The following is a 20,814-nucleotide window of genomic DNA, read 5'->3' on the forward strand; positions in this document are numbered from 1 at the left end:
GTTAGCCTTCACCCAGCCTCTCCTGGCAGATGGGGAGGGCCAGGCCTGGGAAGCAGACTTGGAAGAGCCCTGCCCTAAAGCACCCCTCATGATGGCCTAGATCAGTATTTCTCTGTTATATTTCTATTTCTCTTTTTCTATTATCTGTCCTAAGGAGTCTCTTTAGATACTGTTTCCTAATTAATCCCTTCCCCTGCAAGAAATGTTAATGCCTCAGATATACCATATCTGTGTATTGTGTACTATATATATATATATGTGTATTTTATACATAAAGAATAAGATTTTTTTCATCTTCTCCCCCAGGGACCATGTCTACACCCTTTGAAAATTGATATCAGCCCTGCTGAGAAGGCATGGTCTAGACTGAGGCTTCAAATTCCATATTAGTGCAGATATACAGTATATGGGCTGTACTGCATGAGCCACCATTCAGTTCCAGCAGAGCACTATAGGGAGGGAATGGCCCAGTGTGACCAGCTCATCTGGGTCCTCAAAAGAACCAGTAAGTCTGGACTAGCCTGGGCAACATGGCAAGACCCAGTCTCTACAAAAAATGTAAAAACCAGCTTTATGTGCTGGCACACACTTATGGTCCCAGCTACTTAGGAGGCTGAGGTGGGAGGATTGCTTGTGCCTGGGAGGCTGATGCTGCAGTGAGGTCTCAAAAAAAAATTTCTTAAGAATATGGTGCAAGCCATAGAAAATCTATCTAGAAATCAGATTCTATGGACAAACGCCAATGAGTAACCTCTGCTAAGCCCAGAGACAACATACTTGGGGCAACTGTGAGACCCGGTATTTTGTCAGTGCCTGGGTGTGGCTCTCCCCCAGTTTCAGGGCCCTTTGTGGGAGTAAGGGCCACCCTGCTATTACGTGTTTGGGTGCTGCTTTCTTCGCCTATTGTCCCCATGGTGTGGTGAATACCTCTCTGAAGCCTCTAGAGATCTTCAGCATGCGGTCAATGTACTCTTTGGCCTTGTCATGGTGGCCTATGAGCCAGAGGAAGACACCAGCATAGTACAGGGCAGTCCCACTGACTGTCTTGCGTATTTCCTTTAGGCTGTACTCAAGCTCCTGAATTGCTTCTCGGTCTGTAAATCCAAGAGTGAAGGAAGAGGGAGAGTTAGGATGCGGAAGTCTGCCTAGTTCTGCAGGGGCCACCAAGAGCCCAGGGAACTACCTCTGAGTCTCTCTCACACACTGTGGATCTCCTTCAACATATGCAGCACACCGCGTGCAGTCCAAGGCCTAGAAACCAGCAGTACCTGCCCTTGAGATGCCACAGGGGCTGCCCCGGCCTGGACTCAGGTGTGCTCTCTGAGATTATCTTCTCTTTTCTGTGCCCAGCAGTGTGCTGAGCAGGCAGACCAAACCAAAATCCTTAGCCTCAGGCCCACAACTTATTATGAGTGGGGAAACAGTAGTCTGTAGTCACTCTTGGACCCTCTCCCTGACTCTAGAGGGGTGGAGATTAGGGGTAGAATTATATATATTAGCTTGGTTTTTCTGACAAGATCTTGGCAAAGAAGAAGGGTGTTTCCCCAAATCTTGGGATCTGGAGCATGGACCCCTCCCACTGTCATGGGTTCTGCCTGCTTCCACTCAGTTGGATCCAGGCATAGCGTCTTCTCCCAGACCTCCAAGGGGAGACGAGCAGCAGTCACTTCTCACTGGTTAACAGCATCTGCCCAGCCACCAGTGCACACACCTCCTTTGGCAGCCCTTGAGGGACTGTGTATCTCTGGGGCAGGGCTTTCTTTCCCCTGGTGGGTCAGGCCTGGCTGAGTATGGTGGCACTCACCAATGATTTCACATCTTTTGTGAGCATAAATGAGGGCCATGGTGGAGCACAGGGACACGTCTGGGTGATGCCTGATGCTTTCCAGGTCACTGATGGCATCCTGGATGTGCTCTGCAAAGACAGTCCACATAGTTATACTCTCAAGCTCCAGGATTAGAGGACATGAGACTCTGTAGCTGACCCAACGGCTCAACACTACCTGCCTTTGCCCAGAGTCAGAGGACTAACTGGTCTGAAAGGTCCCCAGTGACCCAAGCTCCCTGAAGACTGGGGCTCTGGGAAAGAGTTGCTGGTAACATGGTCCAGGCTGTTGGGGGCTGGAAATCTTGGACTTGAAAGGTGTACCTGTGAGTACTTGTGGGGATATGTGTGAGGCTGCAATTAGCTGCGTCAGTTCTGAAGAAGGACTTCAGGCAGGGCTTTCCCAGCTAGTGCTCAAGAGCCACTGATTACATTTATCCCTCCATGTCCTCAGATACTGGCCATGGGCCATTCGGCCAGTCCTCAGCCCAGGACCACCTTCTGAATGTCAGCGCATCTGCACCTGCATGGGCCCCACTCCTTTCCCCGTACCTGTATCATACCCACCTGTCCTCACACCTACTCTTTCTCCTCCTTTGCCTGCATTACCAGTTCTCAGCTTCCAGGCCTGGAATTACTTCAAGAATCATGCAGCTATCTCTCCAATCACTCATTTTACAGAGAGGGAACCCGAGGTGCAGAGCAGGGATAGTGAGCGCTCTGAGGTCTCAAAAGTCAACTAGATATGGATTACGTAGGCTTCTGTGGATTCCCGTGGGAATCCAGCCGCTGAGTATGAAACTGTTTTTATGGGACCATAACTAGGATACAAGGAGGCATCCAGGTGGAGCCAGAGTGTTAGGGCCGGGCTAGTGCCTGGGGTCACAAGACCAACACTGCCAAGTCCTTACCTTCTTTGAGAACTCCATAGGCTTTAAAGAACTTCAACACAGGGTCATTGCTGAATTTTTCCAGGCCCACAGCTGCAGTCTGCTGCACGTGGTGGAAGTACTTTTCCTGGCTATAGTAAATGATCCCAGCCTGTATGAAGGAAGACATAGCTGCATTAGCCCAGTCCCTTCTCTGTCTCTGTTCTGTCCCAGATGGGATGAGACCTGCTCCCTTCCCTATCCCCTGCTCCTCCTCAGTTCTGCAAAGGGAAGAGAAAGAGGAAACATTCAGGCCTCATCCTGTCCTCTAACAGCCCTGGGAGCAGCTCCATGTAGTTTCTCCAGGAAAGAGTTTGGAGGTGTTTGGGGGATTACCAACAGATTCTGGTTCAACTATGATGGGGAATGCAACCCAGGCTTTGTCTTAGGAAGGGAATAAGGGGGAAAAATGAGGACACATAATAAGAAAAATTATACCAATTGTAGGTACAAGTTATTGTGGGCTTCATATCCACTATCCTGTACACGGCCCTCTCAGTATCTTTCACAGCTAAGGAAGCTTAAGCCCATGGAAACTATAGCTTGACAAAGGGGCTGAGATTTTAAAGTTAAGTTTCACTTCCCCTAAGGTTTGTGAGTGCTAGGTTGGGAACAGATGTGGTTGGACTGTAAACAGCCTCGTGGGCCATACGAAAGAGCCCAGACACCATCCTAAGGGTAACAGAAAGCAGAATGGTTTTAAGGCGAGGGATGTTTTCAGAGGTACATTTTTGCAACAACCACTCTGGCTGCTTCTGCGTGTGGGGAGTGTGTGCTGTGGTGGCTGCAGGGACTACTGCTGCTGAAGAGAGCCAGAGCAGAGAAACCAGATGGGAAGGAGGCTGTTGCAGGCGCTCAGGGGGAGAGATGGTGCTGGTTCTGGGCTAGAAGAGAAAAAGATAAAAAGAAAACTCAGGAGACATTGAGGAGCTGGCATTTCTTGAAGACAGGATTAGAAGATGAGTATAAGGAAGAGGTATGAGTTAAGGCTAGGAGATTAAATAGTGATGCCATCAACTGGGGTGGGAGGCGCAGGCGAGAGTGAGCTGGGTGGAAGAAGGGATGATGACAAGAAAGGATAATGATAGTGATGAGATGCGCTGGTTTGGGGTAGCTCAAGAACCGGGGATGCTAATTTGGGGCTCAGGGAGCGCAGAAGCCACCGGAAAAGATGCGCTTGCCAGGAAGAATGGGGCAAGAAAGGGCAGGACCGCCTGATATATAACTGAGGACTGCGAAGGGTGGCAGGAGAGTAGCAAGGCACGAGGTCGCTGTGTCAGAGGCGGGGAGTCACGAGGGAGCGGTCGGACAGCGCCCAGGCCACGCACCATAAGGCAGGAGTCATTGCTGCTCATCTCGGGCCGCTCGCGGCTCCGAGTCCGGGTCTGGTGGGGCGGTGCGGAGCGGGATTCCCGAGGCAGGGTCGTGGGCACTCTATCACGGCGGGCGGTTGAAGGCGTTACAGTCCTTGGAAACGGAGCTGCTAGCCGGTTGCTAGGAGCGCCAGTGTCTGGAGTGGGAGGAACAAAGCGCTTCACGTCACAAGGCGCAGGAATCGAGCGCCGAGAGAGCGAGTCCGTGCTAGTGGCGCCGGGTCGGCCTGGGTAGGCGCAGCGGGAGTGGACCCGGATGCCGAGCGGAGCCGCTGCCATGGGCCTGGGCGTCAGCGCTGAGCAGCCCGCGGGCGGCGCCGAGGGCTTCCACCTGCACGGGGTGAGTCGCCGCCGCGGCGCCGGTGACCTTGGCAGGGAGCTCGCAACCCCGCGCCCGGGCCTCCGGTCGCCGGCTGGCTGGCGACTGCGGCGGGGTCCCGGCCGGAGTGTTTTCGCGTGGGTGGCGGGCGGTGCCCCCTGCCCGGTGGGAGCCGCCTGGGAGAGGCGGCCTCGCGGGACTGCCGGACCCTGGCCACTCTGCGGCCACGGTCGGGCCCAGCGCCCGCACCAAGTGACAGCAGTGCCGGAAGCGGAGCGTTTTCCCGGTCCGGCCGCCGGGAATGGCGCTCCTGCCGGGTGAAGAATGCACCACTGCCAGTCAGGACGCACTCTTGCACTTAGCACATATTTACGCTCGCCTGCCGCGTCCGCGCTCTGTGCTGGGCCTGGGAAGAGAGTCAGCCATGCCGAGGACAGTCCCGGGGCCCGGGGTAACCTAGTGGACGCAGCTGCAGGGGAGCCCGTCGGCGCGCATCCCGCCAGTCGTAGGGTCGTAAGGGCTTCCGAGTGTAGAGGACCGGTGCAAACCAGCCACGGGATAGTGGGGAAGGGAGGGCCAGGAGAGTGCTGCAGAATCCTCGAGAAGAGCGTTTGCAGCTGGGGAGGGTCCCAGCCTTTAGATGCCTCTACAAGGAAGTCTGGGCGAGCAGGCTTCCGGAAAGTGGAGACGGAGTGGGGTTCCTAGAACGGAGTGGGCTGTGAAGGTGAGGAGAGGGGCCGCAGCCTGATGGAGATTTGTGCTTGCGGAGAGGGAAGGGCTATAATGTAGGTGAGAGGGGCTGGGGGTCTCTCACCCCGGAGCGCTGCGGGGAAGAGGCGTCCCTGCACCCCCCTTTCCCTAGTGAAAGGCAGCTGGATGCAGAGATGAGTGGAGACGGGCAAGTTTGTCGGTTTGTGTGTTTCGAAGGTAAGGTCTGTTGCCAGCTAGCCACATGAGAGGGCTAAAGGAGGAGTTTCTTAACGTGAAAACCGGGCTGGCTTGGAGAACCCAGAGTTGACAGGATTTGTGCTTGGTAATGGGCTTTCTTACAGTGAGGCACCAAACAGCAAGTGTTGACAGTAGAATGCATCCAGCCAGGAGCGTCTTCCAACAGGTTTGATTAAAGGCAAAGGAACTCAGGATATTGGCAAGAGGAGGGGTAGGGCGATGATGGGAGCTTCGAAGATGGGAGGGACCTGCCTGATGGAGAGGGACAAATCGGAGAGGGACCAGGGATCAGAGGCTGTCATCACAAAAACGTAGTTTTGAGCTCCTACTCTGGCAGGCAGAATTCTAAGGCTCTAGAGATAAAGCAGTGAACAGAACAAACATGGTCCCTGTTCTCCTGGAACTGACATTTGGAATGCTGGTAGGGAAAGAAGGGAAATGAAAAAAATACATGGTAGGTGGTAATTACTAGTGATAAAAATAAAGCAGGTTAAGGGGATACAGAATAGTGAGTGGGTGCTATTATTGATAGAGTGATCAGGAACGGCCTCTTCTCAAGTCACATTAGAACAGATGCTTCTGAAGGAAGAGTGGACAATACAGATATTTAGGGGAATAGTAGTATTCCAGGCAGAAGGACCAGCTTGTGCAGAGTCCCCGAGGTATGTTGTGCTTGTGTGTTTGAGGAAATGCCAGGTGATGCTGGTGTGCTTGGGTGGTGTGGCCAGTGTGAGGAGGAGACCAGAGCAGACCACGTAGGACCTTGCCTGTTGTCCTGAAGATTTAAGATTGTATTCTGAGATGTAGAACCATCAGGAGGTTTTAAGTGGAGGAGTGACATGACCTACTTACATTTAACAACACTGAAGAACAGCTGTGCTGCATTCTAGAAATATTGGCACCTCGCTGTGTGCCTAACACTTTGGAGAAGTCGCTGCCCTCAGTGAGCTTAGAGTAGTGGCAGATTCACCAGGAAACAGCTGTTAGGAGAGGGCAGTGGTTGGGGGAGGGCTCTGGGTTGGATTTCCTGGGGTCAAATTGCTGAATTACTGAGTACTTGGTCTCATCTGTCATTTGAGGTTATTAAAAAGGTTAAATGATACATAAAGCAGGTGAGGTGGTACCATCCCCTGGCACTCAGCTGACCAGCCCTTAGTAAGTATAAGCTGTGATCACTGTGAGTTCCATTAGGTTCCCTGATTGGGAAGGATAGGGTGGAAGCATTAGGAAAAGCAGCACTAAAGGGCCATGGGGCAGGCTGTGATGGGAGCCCCCGAGGGAGCTGGATAGCAGGCAGTGGTTTCTGAAGGGGGAGCAATACAGTGGGCAGCAGCATAGATTATTTCAGCTGCAGAGCCATGGTGAGTGGTGACGAGGCCCCAGGTGAGAAGAGTGGAGTGTAGCCAAGCAGAGGACAAAGCCACAGGAGAGGGTGGGTGGAGGTACTGGGTGGGTCAAGGAGCCCAGGCCTGGGGCCTGAGTCTCTGGACCTCATTAATGATGGAGAGCAGCTGACATGCAATACTGGGGAGTGGGGAGGGGAATAGGCAGGCACCTGACATGGAGTGGTTTGGAAGTGGCCGTGATCAGGTAGGGGCACTGTCCCCAAGCTGTTCCTGAATAACTGTCCTGTGGTTTTCAAAAGATCCCCTCACTCCAAGGGTTAGAGGGCAGGGCCCAGAGCTCCCCTGCAGTGGGGCCTGGGAGCAGCTTGCCTACTGGGCCAGGCCAAGTAGGGCCAGATCTGATTTCTGGGCTGCACTCACTCCCTTTGGAAGCCATGGCAGCTTCTGGAGGTGATAAGGAGGGGCCCAGTTGGTGATGCTGCCAGAAGGGAGTCCTAATTTCAGGGGCAAACTGGCCTTAATCTCAGCGATTTGTTCTTAGCCTAGTCTTCATGAACTGTCCTTCAGGTTGGGGAATCCAAAACTGGAGGGGCTGGTGTGTAGCAGGAGCCATAGGGCCTTTCCCATGAGGAGGCAGCAAGAGCCTAAGTCCTGTGCCCTCTGAGCTGGGTCTGGCTGGTGTCGTGTGTACACCAACAGGTCATCAAATGCCTATAGCCAAAGGCCAGAGGGTGTGTTTGTGGGTCCATCTTCGGGTCTAGGGCCTTGGGACAAAGCCTGCATTGTTTAAGCCAGGCTCTGTAAATGGGGCTTTTGGGATGGATTTCTGCTGCAGCCTGCAAGGCCTGGTGGTTGTGCTTTTGGAGACAGCAGCAGTGAGCTGGGGAGTTCAGGGAGGGGCAGGGAGCACCCTGGGACTGGGAATGCTTCCTGGAGGAGGTGTCCTGCACAGGCATGGAGGCTACACTATGGGGCTGGTAGGGTAGCTGAGCCAGTGGGAGGCTCCTCAGTCCAGAGCCAGGGTGTGGAGATTGGCACTGCCCACTCACTGGGCTCCCTGGCTCAGGCCCAGGTCTACCCCTGGGGTCTGCTCCTCTGCCAGTGGCTTTCATTACCTGCTGGACTGAGCCTGGGTCTCCCACCCCAGAGGCTGGGGACCCCTGGGATCTGGCTGCAAGCTGCCTTTCCCACTCCTCTTTCTCGGCACAGCCCTGGGTATATCCCTCCTGAGGCCTGCCCACTTCCACTGCACGTCAGGGCCCTCCCTTCTTGTCCAGTCTAAACCTTTCTGGTAAATCCTTTTGGCTTTCCAGCCAACCCTAGCCCAGCTCTCTAGAGCAGCATTCCCACAGGCCTGGGCCAGCCTGTCTCCATACTGCCTCCTGGGAGCCCCTAACGATGTCCTGGGCTATAAGCCATTTCTGAAAGCATCTGTGGATCATAATCAGGAAGGAGCCATTTTCCTAAGAGGAAAATTTTTGCTCAGGAAGGTAGCAAGAGACCATGGAGTGAACCTTGAGAATGCCCAGAACAGTTCACGCCAGGCATGTGTTCTGGCTGGCACACCGGGAGTGCTGATGGTTCCTGAAATGGGGGAGAGGGCTACTTGGAGAGTCCCAGGGTTGGCGCAGTGACTGTGGCTTTTGCTGTGGGACAGGTGCAGGAGAACTCCCCAGCCCAGCAGGCGGGCCTGGAGCCCTATTTTGACTTCATCATCACCATTGGGCACTCGAGGCTGGTGAGGTTCCCCAACCCTGTCTCTGCTTTGCTTGCTTGTGTGTGTTTGTGTGTCTCCATCTGTCCCACAGGCCCCAGTCTACCCTTCCCTCCCTTTTTTTCTACAGGGAGTCCCAGCCCTGTCTCCCCTTCTGCCAGGGTTATACTTAGAGCCTGACTGGGGCCCTGCCCAGTGCTCAGCTTCTGAGCTCTCTGGGGTGGACAGAGGACAGATGGCCTCTTGGAGGTGGCCACAGGCCCAAGAGGCCTGCCTCCTGGGCGTGAGGGATATGAGGGCCCTGGCCAAGGGCCAGCTCAGAGTGGGGCAGCACTGGAATGCTGTGGATCCCAGAGGCTTTTTGCTTGCTTTTTCTGGCAGGCTGAGGAAGGTTTGGCAGTGCTTGGGGGAGGTAGGGGTCCCAGTGGCTACAGGCTTAACCCTAGTCTGTGAACCTGGCCCATCCACTACCTTGGCCCATCCCCACAGTGACCCTGCTGGGGGCTGCTGCCCACTAAGGCCCTTGCCCCATCTCAGGCCCAGACTTATCTGAGGGTCCTAGCCTGGGCATGGGGTGGCCTTGGAGTCAGCCCCACTGCCCCCACAGAACAAGGAGAATGACACACTGAAGGCACTACTGAAAGCCAATGTGGAGAAGCCCGTGAAGCTGGAGGTGTTCAATATGAAGACCATGAGGGTGCGCGAGGTGGAGGTGGTGCCCAGCAACATGTGGGGCGGCCAGGGCCTACTGGGTGCCAGCGTGCGCTTCTGCAGCTTCCGCAGGGCCAGTGAGCAGGTGTGGCATGTGCTGGTGAGTGTGGGGTATGGTAGGGCAGGGTGTGTCGGAAGGATGAGTTCACTGGGGCAGGTCTGGATGTGGGCGGGGTGTGAGGGTGGGACATGCAGGAGTGGGGTGGGAGCCTTGGAGCCATGGTCAGGGAAGACAGAGGGCAGGATGTGGTCTCATTCCAGTGTCCCAGAGAGGGCAGCTCATTACTACCTGAACAGTGTACCTTGCTTCCCATTAGCCATGACTCTGAGCACTTTCTTACCTTCTATACCTAGGTTACTTAATTTGAAAGGCAGAAATACCATCTACTGGCATGGTGGTTGGACTGCTGGAATGCTGCTGCTTTTATTATTTTGTGTCCCTCTGTGTGTGTGTGTGTGTGCGCGCACACACACAGCCATGTGTTGCATGACAACATTTCAGTCAACTACGGACTGCATATAAAATATTGATTCCATAAGATTATAATACCATATTTTTTACTGTACCTGTTCTATGCCTGAATGTTTAGCCACACAGATACTTGTGTTACAGTTGTCTACAGTACTCAGAACAATAACATGCTGTGCAGGTTTGTAGCCTAGGAGCAATAGGCCACACCATATACTCTAGGTGTGTAATAGGCTATGTGTAAGTTAAGTTCACTGTATTATGTTTGCACAACAATGAAATCAACTAACAATGCATTTCTCAGAATGTATCTCTGTCAATAAGCAACGTGACTGTAAATATACTGTTTTTTTCTGGTGTATTGTTATATGATTAATCGATATCTTAACGAACCTCAGTGACCAAGCTGTCGTAGATGTTAGTCTGTCCACAGACACACGTGCACACCCAAAACCTGTGCTCATTGATGGTATCTAAGTTCTTGAATGCTCAGTCCTGTAGCCTGGTGGAAGGAGGGTGCTCTGAACTAGAAGTTGGCTGGTTTGTTTTCTAGCCACTTATTTTTCTCACTGACTTCTTGGGAGAGCCTGGCCTTCTTGCAGCCTTCTTTAATCTGCCCATGAGGGAAAGGGGACTGATGATGCAAATTCCTTTGCATTTCCCAGGGAGATTGGGAGTGGTGAAACTTTCCAAGGGAGAAAGGAATCCTTATTTGTACCCAGTTTTGCTCATTGTCCTCACCTCCAACCCCTAGGGGTCTTTAGGCACATGCTTGCAGCAGAAGCAGCAATGTAGTGGGGTACCTCCTGTAGCCGAGGTGTGCTTTTCTTCTTTTCATATATTTCTTTATTTTTCTCAGTAACCCTATCGTTAGATACTGTGTATCTTGCTTTTAATTGTGGGGAAACTGAGGCTAGGAGAGGTTCAATAATGTGTTTTCAGTCATATAGCTGGGCATCTGGAGCCAGAAGTTGAGCCCAGGGTCAGCTTCCAGAGCCTGGTGCTGAGCCTTACCATGGTATTGCCCTCTGCTGGACAGGCTGTAGACCTGGGGGAGGTAGGGGAATGGAGGGGTGAAAAGAGGGAGTATGGGCTTGAAGCCCTGCTTAGGGACAGAGGACAAGTGTCCCACTCACTACCTGAAAAGGCAGTTCCCCCTGCCCTTTCCCATCCCCCAACCACACCTCTAGTAGCATGGCCAGTGGCTTGCGGTTCTTTCCCCAGGATGTGGAACCATCTTCACCTGCTGCCCTTGCCGGTCTGCGCCCCTACACAGACTATGTGGTTGGTTCGGACCAGATCCTCCAGGAGGTGAGGAACCTGTAGCTTGCCCCTCCCTAGACCCTCTGGATGTGGTGTGAAGAGAAGGGTGCTGTCCATGAGAAGTGTCTGGTTTTGTTGAGGCTTTAGCCCTGGAAGCAGGCCTCAGGTGCTATGCGTTTCTCACAGTCAGAGGACTTCTTTACGCTCATCGAGTCTCATGAGGGGAAGCCCTTGAAGCTGATGGTGTATAACTCCGAGTCAGACTCCTGCCGGGAGGTGACTGTAACTCCCAATGCAGCCTGGGGTGGAGAGGGCAGGTACTTCATGGGGTTGGAGGGCTGCAGGGCCAGATGGGTGGGGCATGACCATTGGGCATGGACCTCAGAGTTCTATGGTGGAGATGGAGGAGGGTTGGGCCCTTGTCCCAGGGATCCTGAGGCTGACCAGTGTTTCAGAAGTACCCTTTTCAGTCCCCTTATTGCTGGTAGTAGGTGGGGATAGCAAAGGTAGGGAGGGCCATGGGACAAGCCCCTGAATTGAATGTTTCTGGCCTTCGGCAGTCTGGGATGTGGCATTGGCTACGGGTATCTACACCGGATCCCAACTCAGCCCCCCAGCTACCACAAGAAGCCACCTGGCACCCCACCACCTTGTGCTCCACCACCTGATGCCCCACTGCATGATGCCCTACCACCTGGACCCACCCTCGAGGACTCTCCTTCCCTGGAGACAGGTTCCAGGGAGAGTGACTACATGGAGGTATGTGGGGAGAATCCATCAACTGGGAAGAGAGAAGACTCTAGAGGCTGCCCTTGGGGAGCCATCAGCAACCCTCAGGGGCCTGTGGGGCCTTTGTGATCTGAGAGGCCCATCTACTTCTGGGACCCAGTGGGAGCAGGCAAGCCATGCCTGGAGCAGTGAAACTCACTTTTGGCTTTCCTGCCCCTTGGGTCTAGAAGTGAGGGTGGAGGTGAAGCCCAAGTTGTCATCTTCATTTCATGAGCGGGAAACTGAGGCTCAGAGATGGGTGCTTGCTGTGCCTGTGAGTTGTGGCAAAACTGGACAAAGGGCTGGGCCTCCAGAGCCACGGTTGGGATGGTTGTCTGGCCAAGTCTGCAGGGAAGTGCTGGCCCTGCCTTCACAGCTGATGAGTGGGTCCTCTGAGAGCACCTTTGGGCACTGGGCTGGTGCCTGGGGTCTGGGCCAGGGAATATTCAAGGATGTTCTCCAGGTACGCCTGAATTCAAGGAAGGCCCTGTCTTCTTGTGAGTCATTGATGGGGCAAAGGGAATGTGTCGGGGCCAGGTGGGCACCTGGGATTCCTCATCTGAGTGGAAAGAGTGCTCCCTCTCAGTGCCAACACTGCAGGGGAGGCCAGGACAGGCCCCTCAGGCCTGACTTCCTATCACCAATATAAGAAGGGGTGGCTTATTAAGGCCATTTCCTTCCTTCAGGCAGAGCAGTGCTCCTGGGACAAGATTGGACTGCAAAATTCTTCACCTTGAGGCACTGTCCTGATTGTCCCCTACCCATTTCTTCTTCTTCCCTAGGCCCTGCTGCAGGCACCTGGCTCCTCCATGGAGGATCCCCTTCCTGGGCCTGGGAGTCCCAGCCAGAGTGCTCCAGACCCTGATGGACTTCCCCATTTCATGGAGACTCCTCTTCAGCCCCCACCTCCAGTGCAGCGAGTCATGGACCCAGGTAGTGGGCAGACCCTGGAGAGGAGTGGGCCCCAGGCCTGGGGCTGGACTTTGGCAGGAATGTCAAAACTTTCCTCAGGCCCTGCCGACCCCTCATATCTCATGTACACCAAGATATTAATAGTTGCATACCATCCAATCTAGTGTACAGATGGGGAGTGTGTAGTCCAGAGAAGAGAGGTGGCCTTCTTCAGGTCACACAGCAAATTGGAGACAGAGCAGTCTAGACCCACTGCCACTGTGCTCTTCCCATAATGACCAACTCCAGGTCCCTTTCTTTCCTCAGAAACAGGCAGTGTGGGAACCTCTTTGAGGCTGGGTGAGGTGTATCACCAGGGTCTGAGGCGATTACAGTCTCACAGGCTGGGCCAGATGCCCTAGGCAAGTTGAGCCCAGGGTGTTGCTTTCCAGCAGTCAGGGTTTGATGCTGGCAAAGAACTGCACCACCCTCCCCTAGGCTTCCTGGACGTGTCAGGAATTTCCCTCTTGGACAGCAGCAATGCCAGTGTGTGGCCCAGCCTGCCCTCTTCCACAGAACTGACCTCCACAGCTGTCTCAACCTCAGGGCCAGAGGACATCTGCTCCAGCAGCAGTTCTCATGAGCGGGGTGGTGAGTGGCCATCACCTTCTGAAGTCCTCTGGGAAGGACCCCGGGTTGTTGGGAAGGCTGCCCTCAATTCTTCAGCTGGGCAGAAGCAGGCCATTGGGTTGACAGAGTCACACCAAGGCATTTGTATACTCCATCTCCAATCCCCCATCAAACCTGGAGTGGCAATGGGGGGTGGTCAGTGGGGTTACTGGCCCTAACACCATGGCCCTAGGTTCTTGCAGGCCTCCTCAGCCTGATCTTCTGTGTTGCAGGTGAGGCTACATGGTCTGGGTCAGAGTTTGAGGTCCCCTTCCTGGACAGCCCAGGTGCCCAAGCCCAGGCGGACCACCTGCCTCAGCTGACTCTTCCTGACAGTCTCACCTCTGCAGCCTCACCAGAAGATGGGCTGTCTGCCGAGCTGCTTGAAGCTCAGGCTGAAGAGGAACCAGCAAGCACAGAGGGCCTAGATGTTGGGACGGAGGCTGAGGGGCTAGCCAGCCAGGCCCAGATCTCTACCGCAGAATAACACCCTGGGCTGTGACAAGGCCCCTGGTGACATTTCATGAGGCCCAGATGTGGGCAGGCAGCCCAGGCTGCACTGTGCGGTCAGCTCCAAGCTGATCCTAGCCCTGTGCCTGATCCCAGCTCTATGTGTTCAGCTTTCTAGGCTGTAGCTCCAAGTGATGTGCAGGGACTTCTGCTGGCAGGGGGCTTCTGTATCCACTCAGACTCTACTTCTAGTGTCCAAGAGGTAACCTCCCAGCATTTATCCTGCCTGATAGTCCTGGCTTTGGGGGTTTCAAACAAGTCTTTCTGGGGTAGTAGAGGGCTGGGAGCAGCACCCCAAATTGTTTTATAGGAGCTGGGGTAGGAGAGGAAGGATTCTTTGCTGCTTGGGTGGGGCATAAGGCCTCAGTGGGTGGTGAGAGGGGGCCACGGGCCTTGTGGGAGGACATCTTTTGGCCGTGTACCCTCAGGTCCAGTGCTTGGTCCTGCTCTGGTCACTGGGGCTGCCCAGGAGGCAGCAGGGTCTGGTTATAATCCAATGTGAAGATGAGGTGAGGAAGGAAGGGGTTGCTGTCCAGGGTTGGCCTGGTTGCTTTGATTCTTCCTGCACAGCTCAGCCCACCCCATCTGTACTGGAAGGGACCCTGAAGCCCTGGGACCACCCCCTTTCAAGTCCCAATCACTGAGTCCTCTGTCATGTGTCCTTGTCCGTAGGCTACACTGCCACACTTGGCTCAGGCTGGCCACCATGCTAGTCACGGGAGGGGGAGAGAGGCAGTGTACTTGCCCCCCTCTCCTGGAGGGAGGTGGGTTGGAAATTCTAGGCCCTTCAGCAGAGACCCATTTGTGCCCAGACCACAGTATTTCTTCTTCCTCAGGGCCTACATACCACAGACCTGTATCCCCAGTGGCAACTCCTGTTAGCTCCCAAACTTAAACAGTGATCTCTTCTAAATATACAAGGCATCTACCCAGCCTCAATAGTGAATAAAAGTCACAAATTTAAGTTCAACACCCTAAGCAATTTCTCAAAGCCCGTCTACCTGACTAGGTCTATTCACCCACAGTTTCCAACCCCAAGGGGGAATTAAGGGAATAGATTAAGAGTAGGTAAAGACCCTTCTGTTCTTTCCTGTTGTAGGGGAGGAAGCTGTTCTCCCCACCCCAGGTGCCTTTGCAGGTTAAGGCTAGGTTAGGTCCTGCACTCCATCCGGGGACGGCCCCTCATCACCTGAAGTCCTCTGCTGTGTTGACTGGACCCTCACTTCCCACACTGCTAATTATTTTGAAAGCTGCCTCTGGTCTTGTCTTCTAGCCTGTGCCTAGTTGAAAGTCTCACCTTTACAGGATCATGTGTAATGCTGGTGTACATGCATGGAACTCACAAGCTCTGTCAGCTGTGCAGGACAAGGAATGCCTGCTCTGGGGGGCACAGACCAACTATATGAAGGGAGGGCCCCAAATCAGCAAACCCTAAGTTTGAAGCAAACCCTTCATTTAAAGCAAACCCTTGTCAAGCCTACCCGAGCAGCTGATACGTGTGCAGAACAGTGAGGCATTGTGTCCTGGATCGTCTGGGAGCCCAATGTCAAGTCTGCAGGAATGCAGGAAGTAGAACAGAATCACCACAGGACTGTTCTGGGGCCAGCTTCCCTTAACTCTGTAGCCTGGCAGTCTGACCCAAAGTTGCCCTCACCCGAATGTTCTGGCTCTTCCCTCCCTCACTTTTACTTTCCCTTCCCCCATAAGTTGGAGGATAAAATGGGTATCAATGCTAATATTTCCAGGAAGAACATGAAACCAGAGGTTTCTTTCTTTCTCTGTAATCTGCTATGAAAGAAAATGACAAATGAAAAGAAAATAAATGTGTACTACACTTCGAAATATTTTAACTAAAGCCTTTATTCTATACAACTGTGAAATACAGATTTTTACCCTTTTGGCATTGCAGGACTGTCAAATTTTCTGGAAACTGTATTACGGTTTGACTGGAGGGGAAAGAAATACAATCATGCTGGGGTTCAGATCTATGACAGGAGGGGAATGCAGCCACCCAAGGCTTAGCACACAGGGCACAATGACCCAGCAAAACCCATTTCTTTGCTCAAAGGCCCCTCGTGCAAACACAACTGAGGGCTGGTAAATAAGTTTGGTTTTTTGTTTTGTTTTTGCCATTAATTCACAACTATTGCTAAAAAATGTGCACCAAAAGCGCACTGTTGTATCCAACAGATAGAAAGGACTTTTAAAAAAAAAAGCTGGTTGCTCTCTGAGGAAGGGAGAAAGACCATTTCAGCTTATTGGAAATGTGGCCACGTCTTTGCTCACTTCTTCAAAGTGCAGGTGGCAATGGCCTGTCCAGTTTCCAAAGGAAGCTGACTAGCAGTGAGGGAACCCTGTCTCTGCAGTTGTGCGATCAGAATATCTTAAATAGTAAGGTATGGACTTAGGCCCATCAGCTGCCCCCAGCCGAACCTGTGAAGACGTGGAAAAGAAAAAAACTTCCCTGCCTCCCTCCCTAGTCCCTGCTATGCTGGAGGCAGGCCACACACAAGCTAGGGAGGCAACTGGACTGGAATCAACTGCCCTCTGAAGGCACTTGTGCTTCTGGCTTCATACAGGAGGCTTGTCTTACAGTTTCATGGGGGTGGACCATTGATTTACTCTGAATACAAATGACCTTGGGGAGAATCCAAAGTATTTTCTGCCAAAAGTTGAAGTGTTTATCCCCAATAAGTTACATTCTATACAAGATCCAAATGATTCTATGAAAGTATTAGATTGTTAGAACAGTGAAAAGAAGATCTAGATACAGGTACAACAAAAACCTGCATATAAAACTTTGGAAAAACAAATATGTATACTTCCAGGATATGAATATCAAATTAACTCACTATGATCTCCCTTTACTCTGACACCATAAATTTTAGGTGACATTTGAATGAAACTGAAATTTCACCATGGTCTTAAGTTTTAGTGGTGTCATGCTGCTCATCCAGAGCAAGAACCCGTGGTCTCAGCTCCCTTTGTGTAAATGGAACTGGACACAGTAGAGGAAGGAGTGAAACGGCTGCACCTCCCTGGGGTTGCCACAAAGCCAGGACGTCATGGGAGGGTGCAGCATCACTAGGCACGGGCTGCGCAAACTCTGGCCCAGCAGTCCAAGTGCTATGATCCAGCACCTGGAATTTCAACAGATCTTCCTACAAGAACACATCTGAGATGCAATATTAAAAACAAGCCCAACATTAATCTTTTATTATGAAATGGGCTGGTTCTCAAATTGTGCAACAGCAAATTCCCACTAAAAATAACTGTCTTAAATGGTGAAAACAATTTGATTTTTTTTATATGACAAACTTGGAAAAAGCCTTCATATCTATTGCATGAATGGAATGTACTCTTTTAGAAAAGCTACAGAGTGTGTGGGTTTGAGGTTGAAACAAAGACAGTTGTGGCCCGATCGAGGTGTCTCTAACAAGTGCTAACAGACAGATAAGGTCCTTTGAAACAAGGAGGAAGCAAAGTCTGCACTGGCCTGCTGTCAGTCTTCTGTACATCTCGAAAGGCATAGTCTGCTTGGGGTTCTTCTGCTCTTGCATTCTGCTTCCCTGGGGACAGCTTAATCTACACATGGAGACTGGTTTCTATATTACATCTCGATTAGTCACTTCAATTGAAAGATAATCTCGGTCCATACCAAATCGGCCATTAGAAGTCTTGCTCCCGTTGGGGCTCAGTGGGCTTCCTAGGACTACTCTTGGGGCCATAGAGGAAGGTCGTAAATGAATACCCAGGAGCATTAGCCCACCCTTCACGTGGACTTCTGACGGTAATGGAGGGTTAAGTCTCCACCGCTCTTCCATATGAAGTGTTTCACTGTTCGAAGGTCCATATTTGGATCCAAAACCTGAATAGCCAAAATTAAGTTTAAAAATTTCAAAGTCTCTAATATCTAAAACCTTTATCATTAACTCAGGGACTCTCATCAGGTGATCCAGCTTGCCCACTCCTCCCCTATGCCTGGTATCCAATTCTTGCTGTCACGGCTTCCATGCATGTGGGAATGAAATTGAGCTTAGTGAAATGTACATCTTTTGTGATTATGCCAGAAACACCAGGCCATCTTTCAGCCATTCGTCTAAGGATACGTTTTGAGTGCATCTTGATTTAAAAAACCATTCTGCCATTTCTCCGCACACCTTCACTCTAAATCATAAACATGGCACATGCTGCTTTGCAAATCAAGAAGACCATGTGTCTTTTTCTTGTCAGAAAAAAAAGCTACCAGCACATCCACATTTGTCTATGTATCCCTTCTCTGAAAATCTCCCCAGCAGTAAAGAGGAGCTTTAGGGTGGGCTTTAGGTGGGAGAGGCCCAGGGCTCCTTAGAGCCCCTCTAAAAGTAGAAGCCCCCCGCCCAAAGGCATGTAACTCTTGATAAGCACCAGCACTGGAAAAATTGGGGCTGCAGTCCTCAAGTCCACTTACCTGGTCCTGGCACAAAAGTTCAATTTTCTCCTCTGCCAACACAGCAATATCCTCTTCTTTTTCCTGTTCTCCTGGTTTTTCATTATTAGAAGAGCTAGTGGTTTGAGACTCATTATCCAAGTTGATAATTTTTTCATAAACATGTTCCATAACTTTTCGGACTTGGAGCATGTCACTAGCAGAGAGTCTGTCTCTGTAAAGAAGCAGTGGCATATTGTGACATCAGGGAAATCACTAGATATTATTTATTCCATATTATTTTTCTTTGATGCGAACATTTTATAAAGATGAAAAATCAATAAATGTTTTTAGTCATTACCTTAATCCATTTTTAGAGCTGCCGAAAGATTTTCTACAGTGTCCTTCCAAGACATAGTTTATGTACAACTAAATGAGATTAATACATGTTCTTAAAACTTACATATACAGGCCAGGCGTGGTGGCTCATGCCTATAATCCCAGCACTTTGGGAGGCCAAGGCAGGTGAATCACTTCAGATCAGGAGTTCAAGACCAGCCTGGCTAACCAACATGGTGAAACCCCGTCTCTACTAAAATACAAAAAATTAGCTGGGCATGGTGGTGCACGCCTGTAATTCCAGCTACTCAGAAGGCAGAGGCTGCAGTGAGCCAAGATCATGCCACTGCACTCTAGCCTGGGCAACAGAGTGAGACTCCATCTCAGAAAAACAAACAAACAAACAAGCAAAAACACATATATATACATAGTAAACTTCTGGGTTTTATTCCCTTGAATACTTTCCCAGAGCCTGGGCAAACTAAATAATTCTGGAAAGGCAGGCAGCTCCCAATGCTTACCAGAGTCCTATACTGCTCAGTTTTCCCTGGGCTTTCCTCCCCACTGCCATGCCTTCAACTAGCACCTGTGGGTAGACAATGCCTGAGTCTAGACCTTGAGTCTCAAACTTCTGTTGTAAACCACAAACCCAACAGCTGGTTGGGTATTTCAGTTGGATGTCCTACAGGCACTTCAAACTCTCTATGTTCCAAACTAGACTCATCAACACCCTACTTCTGTATCTCTGGTAACAGTCAATAACTATTACACCAAAAAACTAAGGCTTACACTCTGAAAAGCATTTGAACTGCAGTTGTTAAATCTATCTGAAGTAATGTCTAAGACTCACTTTAAAATAATTGTGTGTGTGTGTCTGTGTGGTGTGTGGAGGGAGGTGGGTGGGAGGGCAGGTAGAGGTACAGGTGAAGCAAAATGTTTAGCAAGGTATTGATAATTACTGAAGCTATCTGATTGGACAATGGGAGCTCTTTCTATATAAGTTTGGAAATCTCTGTAACAAAGAGGCTTACAAATTTTTTTGATTTTATTTGCTAGAATATACATATTGTTCATAGTTTAGCATTCCATCACTACACTACTAAAATTCTTCTCTTGGGTCTCCCTGGACCATATCCCACTTTGGCTCAAAAGTCACTGCACGCTCTATGGCTTGGCATTCAAATCCAACATCAACAAAACCTTTAACAGCCTTTCCAATTTACTTCCTAATATCTTCCTGCTGTGCCTCCATCCCATGCTGCAGATGCATGGGTCCTCACACTACTTTCCACTATCTTATGCATGCTCCCACTTCCACATCCCTGATCACACTGTGTCCTGGACTTGGAATATCTATCTTTTGAAGTTCTACCAATCATTACATGTCCAACTCAAATTCCATGTCCTTCAAGAAGCCTTTCTGGGAAGCTCCAGCCACAAACTCATTTCTTTCTCCCACTCTCATTATTCCTTAAGTATCCATAAAAGCAACTATTATATACAGGTTGGGTCCTAAACTGTGAATTAAGGCAACAGACAAAATGCGTGTTTTATTTATCATTTTTTTCTTAGAGACAAGGTCTCTCTCTGTTGCCCAAGCTGGAGTGCAGTAGCATGATCTTAGCTCACTGCAGCCTCAAACTTCTGATGATCCTCCTGCCTTAGCTTCCTGGCTAGCTTGGACTACAAGTGTGTGCTACCATGCCCAGCTAATTTTTTTACTTATATCTTTTGTAGTGAGGGGGGTCTCACTATGTTGCTCAGGCTGGTCTCAAACTCCTGGCCTCAATTAATCCTCCCACCTCACCCTCCCAAAGTGCTGGGATTATGGGTATCAGCCACTGTGCCTGGCCTTATTTATTTCTGAACACCTGTAGTCGGCCAAAGTTGGTACCTGGTAAGTGGTTTAATTGTATAAACTATGAATATTATAAAATCAGCCTTAGATCTGGTATATGCTTCCTTTGCTATAAAAGGAAGGAAAAGGAATTCTCTCAGTAGTTAATTAGATCAATAAAGCATATATTTACTTACTTTTTTAAGGTTTTTGCTCCTGAAGATGCATGAGGTTGGAGGTAGAAAGGAATTTTGTTGAATTTGGGCATATTTTTCTGAAACAGTAAAAGTTAAAAAGGTATAATAGTTTCTATTAGTTGATAAATGAAAATAATGTTAATAGGAAAACATGACTTGCGAGTAATAATTATCTTACAATTAAAAGTGACTTTCTATGAAATGTATAGTGAGCTATCAAATTACCTAAGTCAGCCTTTGAGAAAATTCATCAGAAAAATATATGTAACATTAGTGGCAATATGAAATTGTAGCATGG

At 50.6% G+C, this 20,814-nt stretch overlaps 3 protein-coding genes across 16 annotated transcripts in view; 1 reads left to right on the forward strand and 2 right to left on the reverse strand.

Moving 5' to 3' along the window:
* Positions 1 to 4,408, reverse strand: part of TTC21A (tetratricopeptide repeat domain 21A) — a 31,652-nt gene extending 27,244 nt beyond the window's left edge. For all 7 annotated transcript variants that reach the window (XR_001899885.2, XM_009201160.2, XM_009201158.2 and 4 more), the window contains exons 1-4: positions 4,083 to 4,408; positions 2,737 to 2,866; positions 1,805 to 1,915; positions 928 to 1,094 (exon numbers count right to left, since the gene is read on the reverse strand). Coding sequence is in view for 6 of the 7 variants with exons in the window: in XM_009201160.2 (XP_009199424.2) it covers positions 928 to 1,094; positions 1,805 to 1,915; positions 2,737 to 2,866; positions 4,083 to 4,406 (732 nt within the window). In the remaining variant the exon portion in view is untranslated. The remainder of the gene's footprint in view (positions 1 to 927; positions 1,095 to 1,804; positions 1,916 to 2,736; positions 2,867 to 4,082) is intronic.
* GORASP1 (golgi reassembly stacking protein 1) lies at positions 3,451 to 15,579 on the forward strand. 5 transcript variants are annotated; one of them, XM_021934543.2, is made up of 9 exons: positions 3,451 to 3,477; positions 8,398 to 8,478; positions 9,062 to 9,265; positions 10,859 to 10,945; positions 11,084 to 11,214; positions 11,458 to 11,656; positions 12,448 to 12,598; positions 13,055 to 13,207; positions 13,459 to 15,579. In XM_021934543.2, exons 1-9 carry the CDS (start codon positions 3,466 to 3,468, stop codon positions 13,710 to 13,712), a joined length of 1,272 nt encoding a protein of 423 aa, XP_021790235.1. In that variant the 5' UTR covers positions 3,451 to 3,465; the 3' UTR covers positions 13,713 to 15,579. The 5 variants fall into 5 exon arrangements, with proteins under 5 accessions (XP_021790235.1, XP_021790233.1, XP_021790237.1 ...); XM_021934541.2 differs by lacking the exon at positions 3,451 to 3,477 and adding an exon at positions 4,052 to 4,467; XM_021934544.2 differs by lacking the exon at positions 3,451 to 3,477 and adding an exon at positions 4,357 to 4,467 and having other exon boundaries at positions 8,992 to 9,265.
* Positions 15,578 to 20,814, reverse strand: part of WDR48 (WD repeat domain 48) — a 46,840-nt gene continuing 41,603 nt past the window's right edge. For all 4 annotated transcript variants that reach the window (XM_003894656.4, XM_009201164.3, XM_021934538.2 and 1 more), the window contains 3 exons: positions 20,517 to 20,593; positions 18,186 to 18,378; positions 15,578 to 17,603 (listed from right to left, as the gene is read on the reverse strand). In XM_003894656.4, the coding sequence (XP_003894705.1) occupies positions 17,508 to 17,603; positions 18,186 to 18,378; positions 20,517 to 20,593 (366 nt within the window). In that variant the 3' untranslated portion in view covers positions 15,578 to 17,507. The remainder of the gene's footprint in view (positions 17,604 to 18,185; positions 18,379 to 20,516; positions 20,594 to 20,814) is intronic.

The sequence above is a fragment of the Papio anubis genome, chromosome 2 (genome assembly GCF_008728515.1).
Source record: "Papio anubis isolate 15944 chromosome 2, Panubis1.0, whole genome shotgun sequence".
NCBI lineage: Eukaryota > Metazoa > Chordata > Mammalia > Primates > Cercopithecidae > Papio > Papio anubis.

Excerpts from the sequence above, each read along its gene's own strand:
- GORASP1 (XM_021934541.2), top strand. The coding sequence starts at position 4,384 with ATGCCGAGCGGAGCCGCTGCCATGGGCCTGGGCGTCAGCGCTGAGCAG. Across the intron at positions 4,468-8,397 it reads AGGGCTTCCACCTGCACGGG|GTGCAGGAGAACTCCCCAGC; the intron begins GTGAGTCGCCGC and ends GCTGTGGGACAG. Across the intron at positions 12,599-13,054 it reads GCAGCGAGTCATGGACCCAG|GCTTCCTGGACGTGTCAGGA; the intron begins GTAGTGGGCAGA and ends ACCCTCCCCTAG.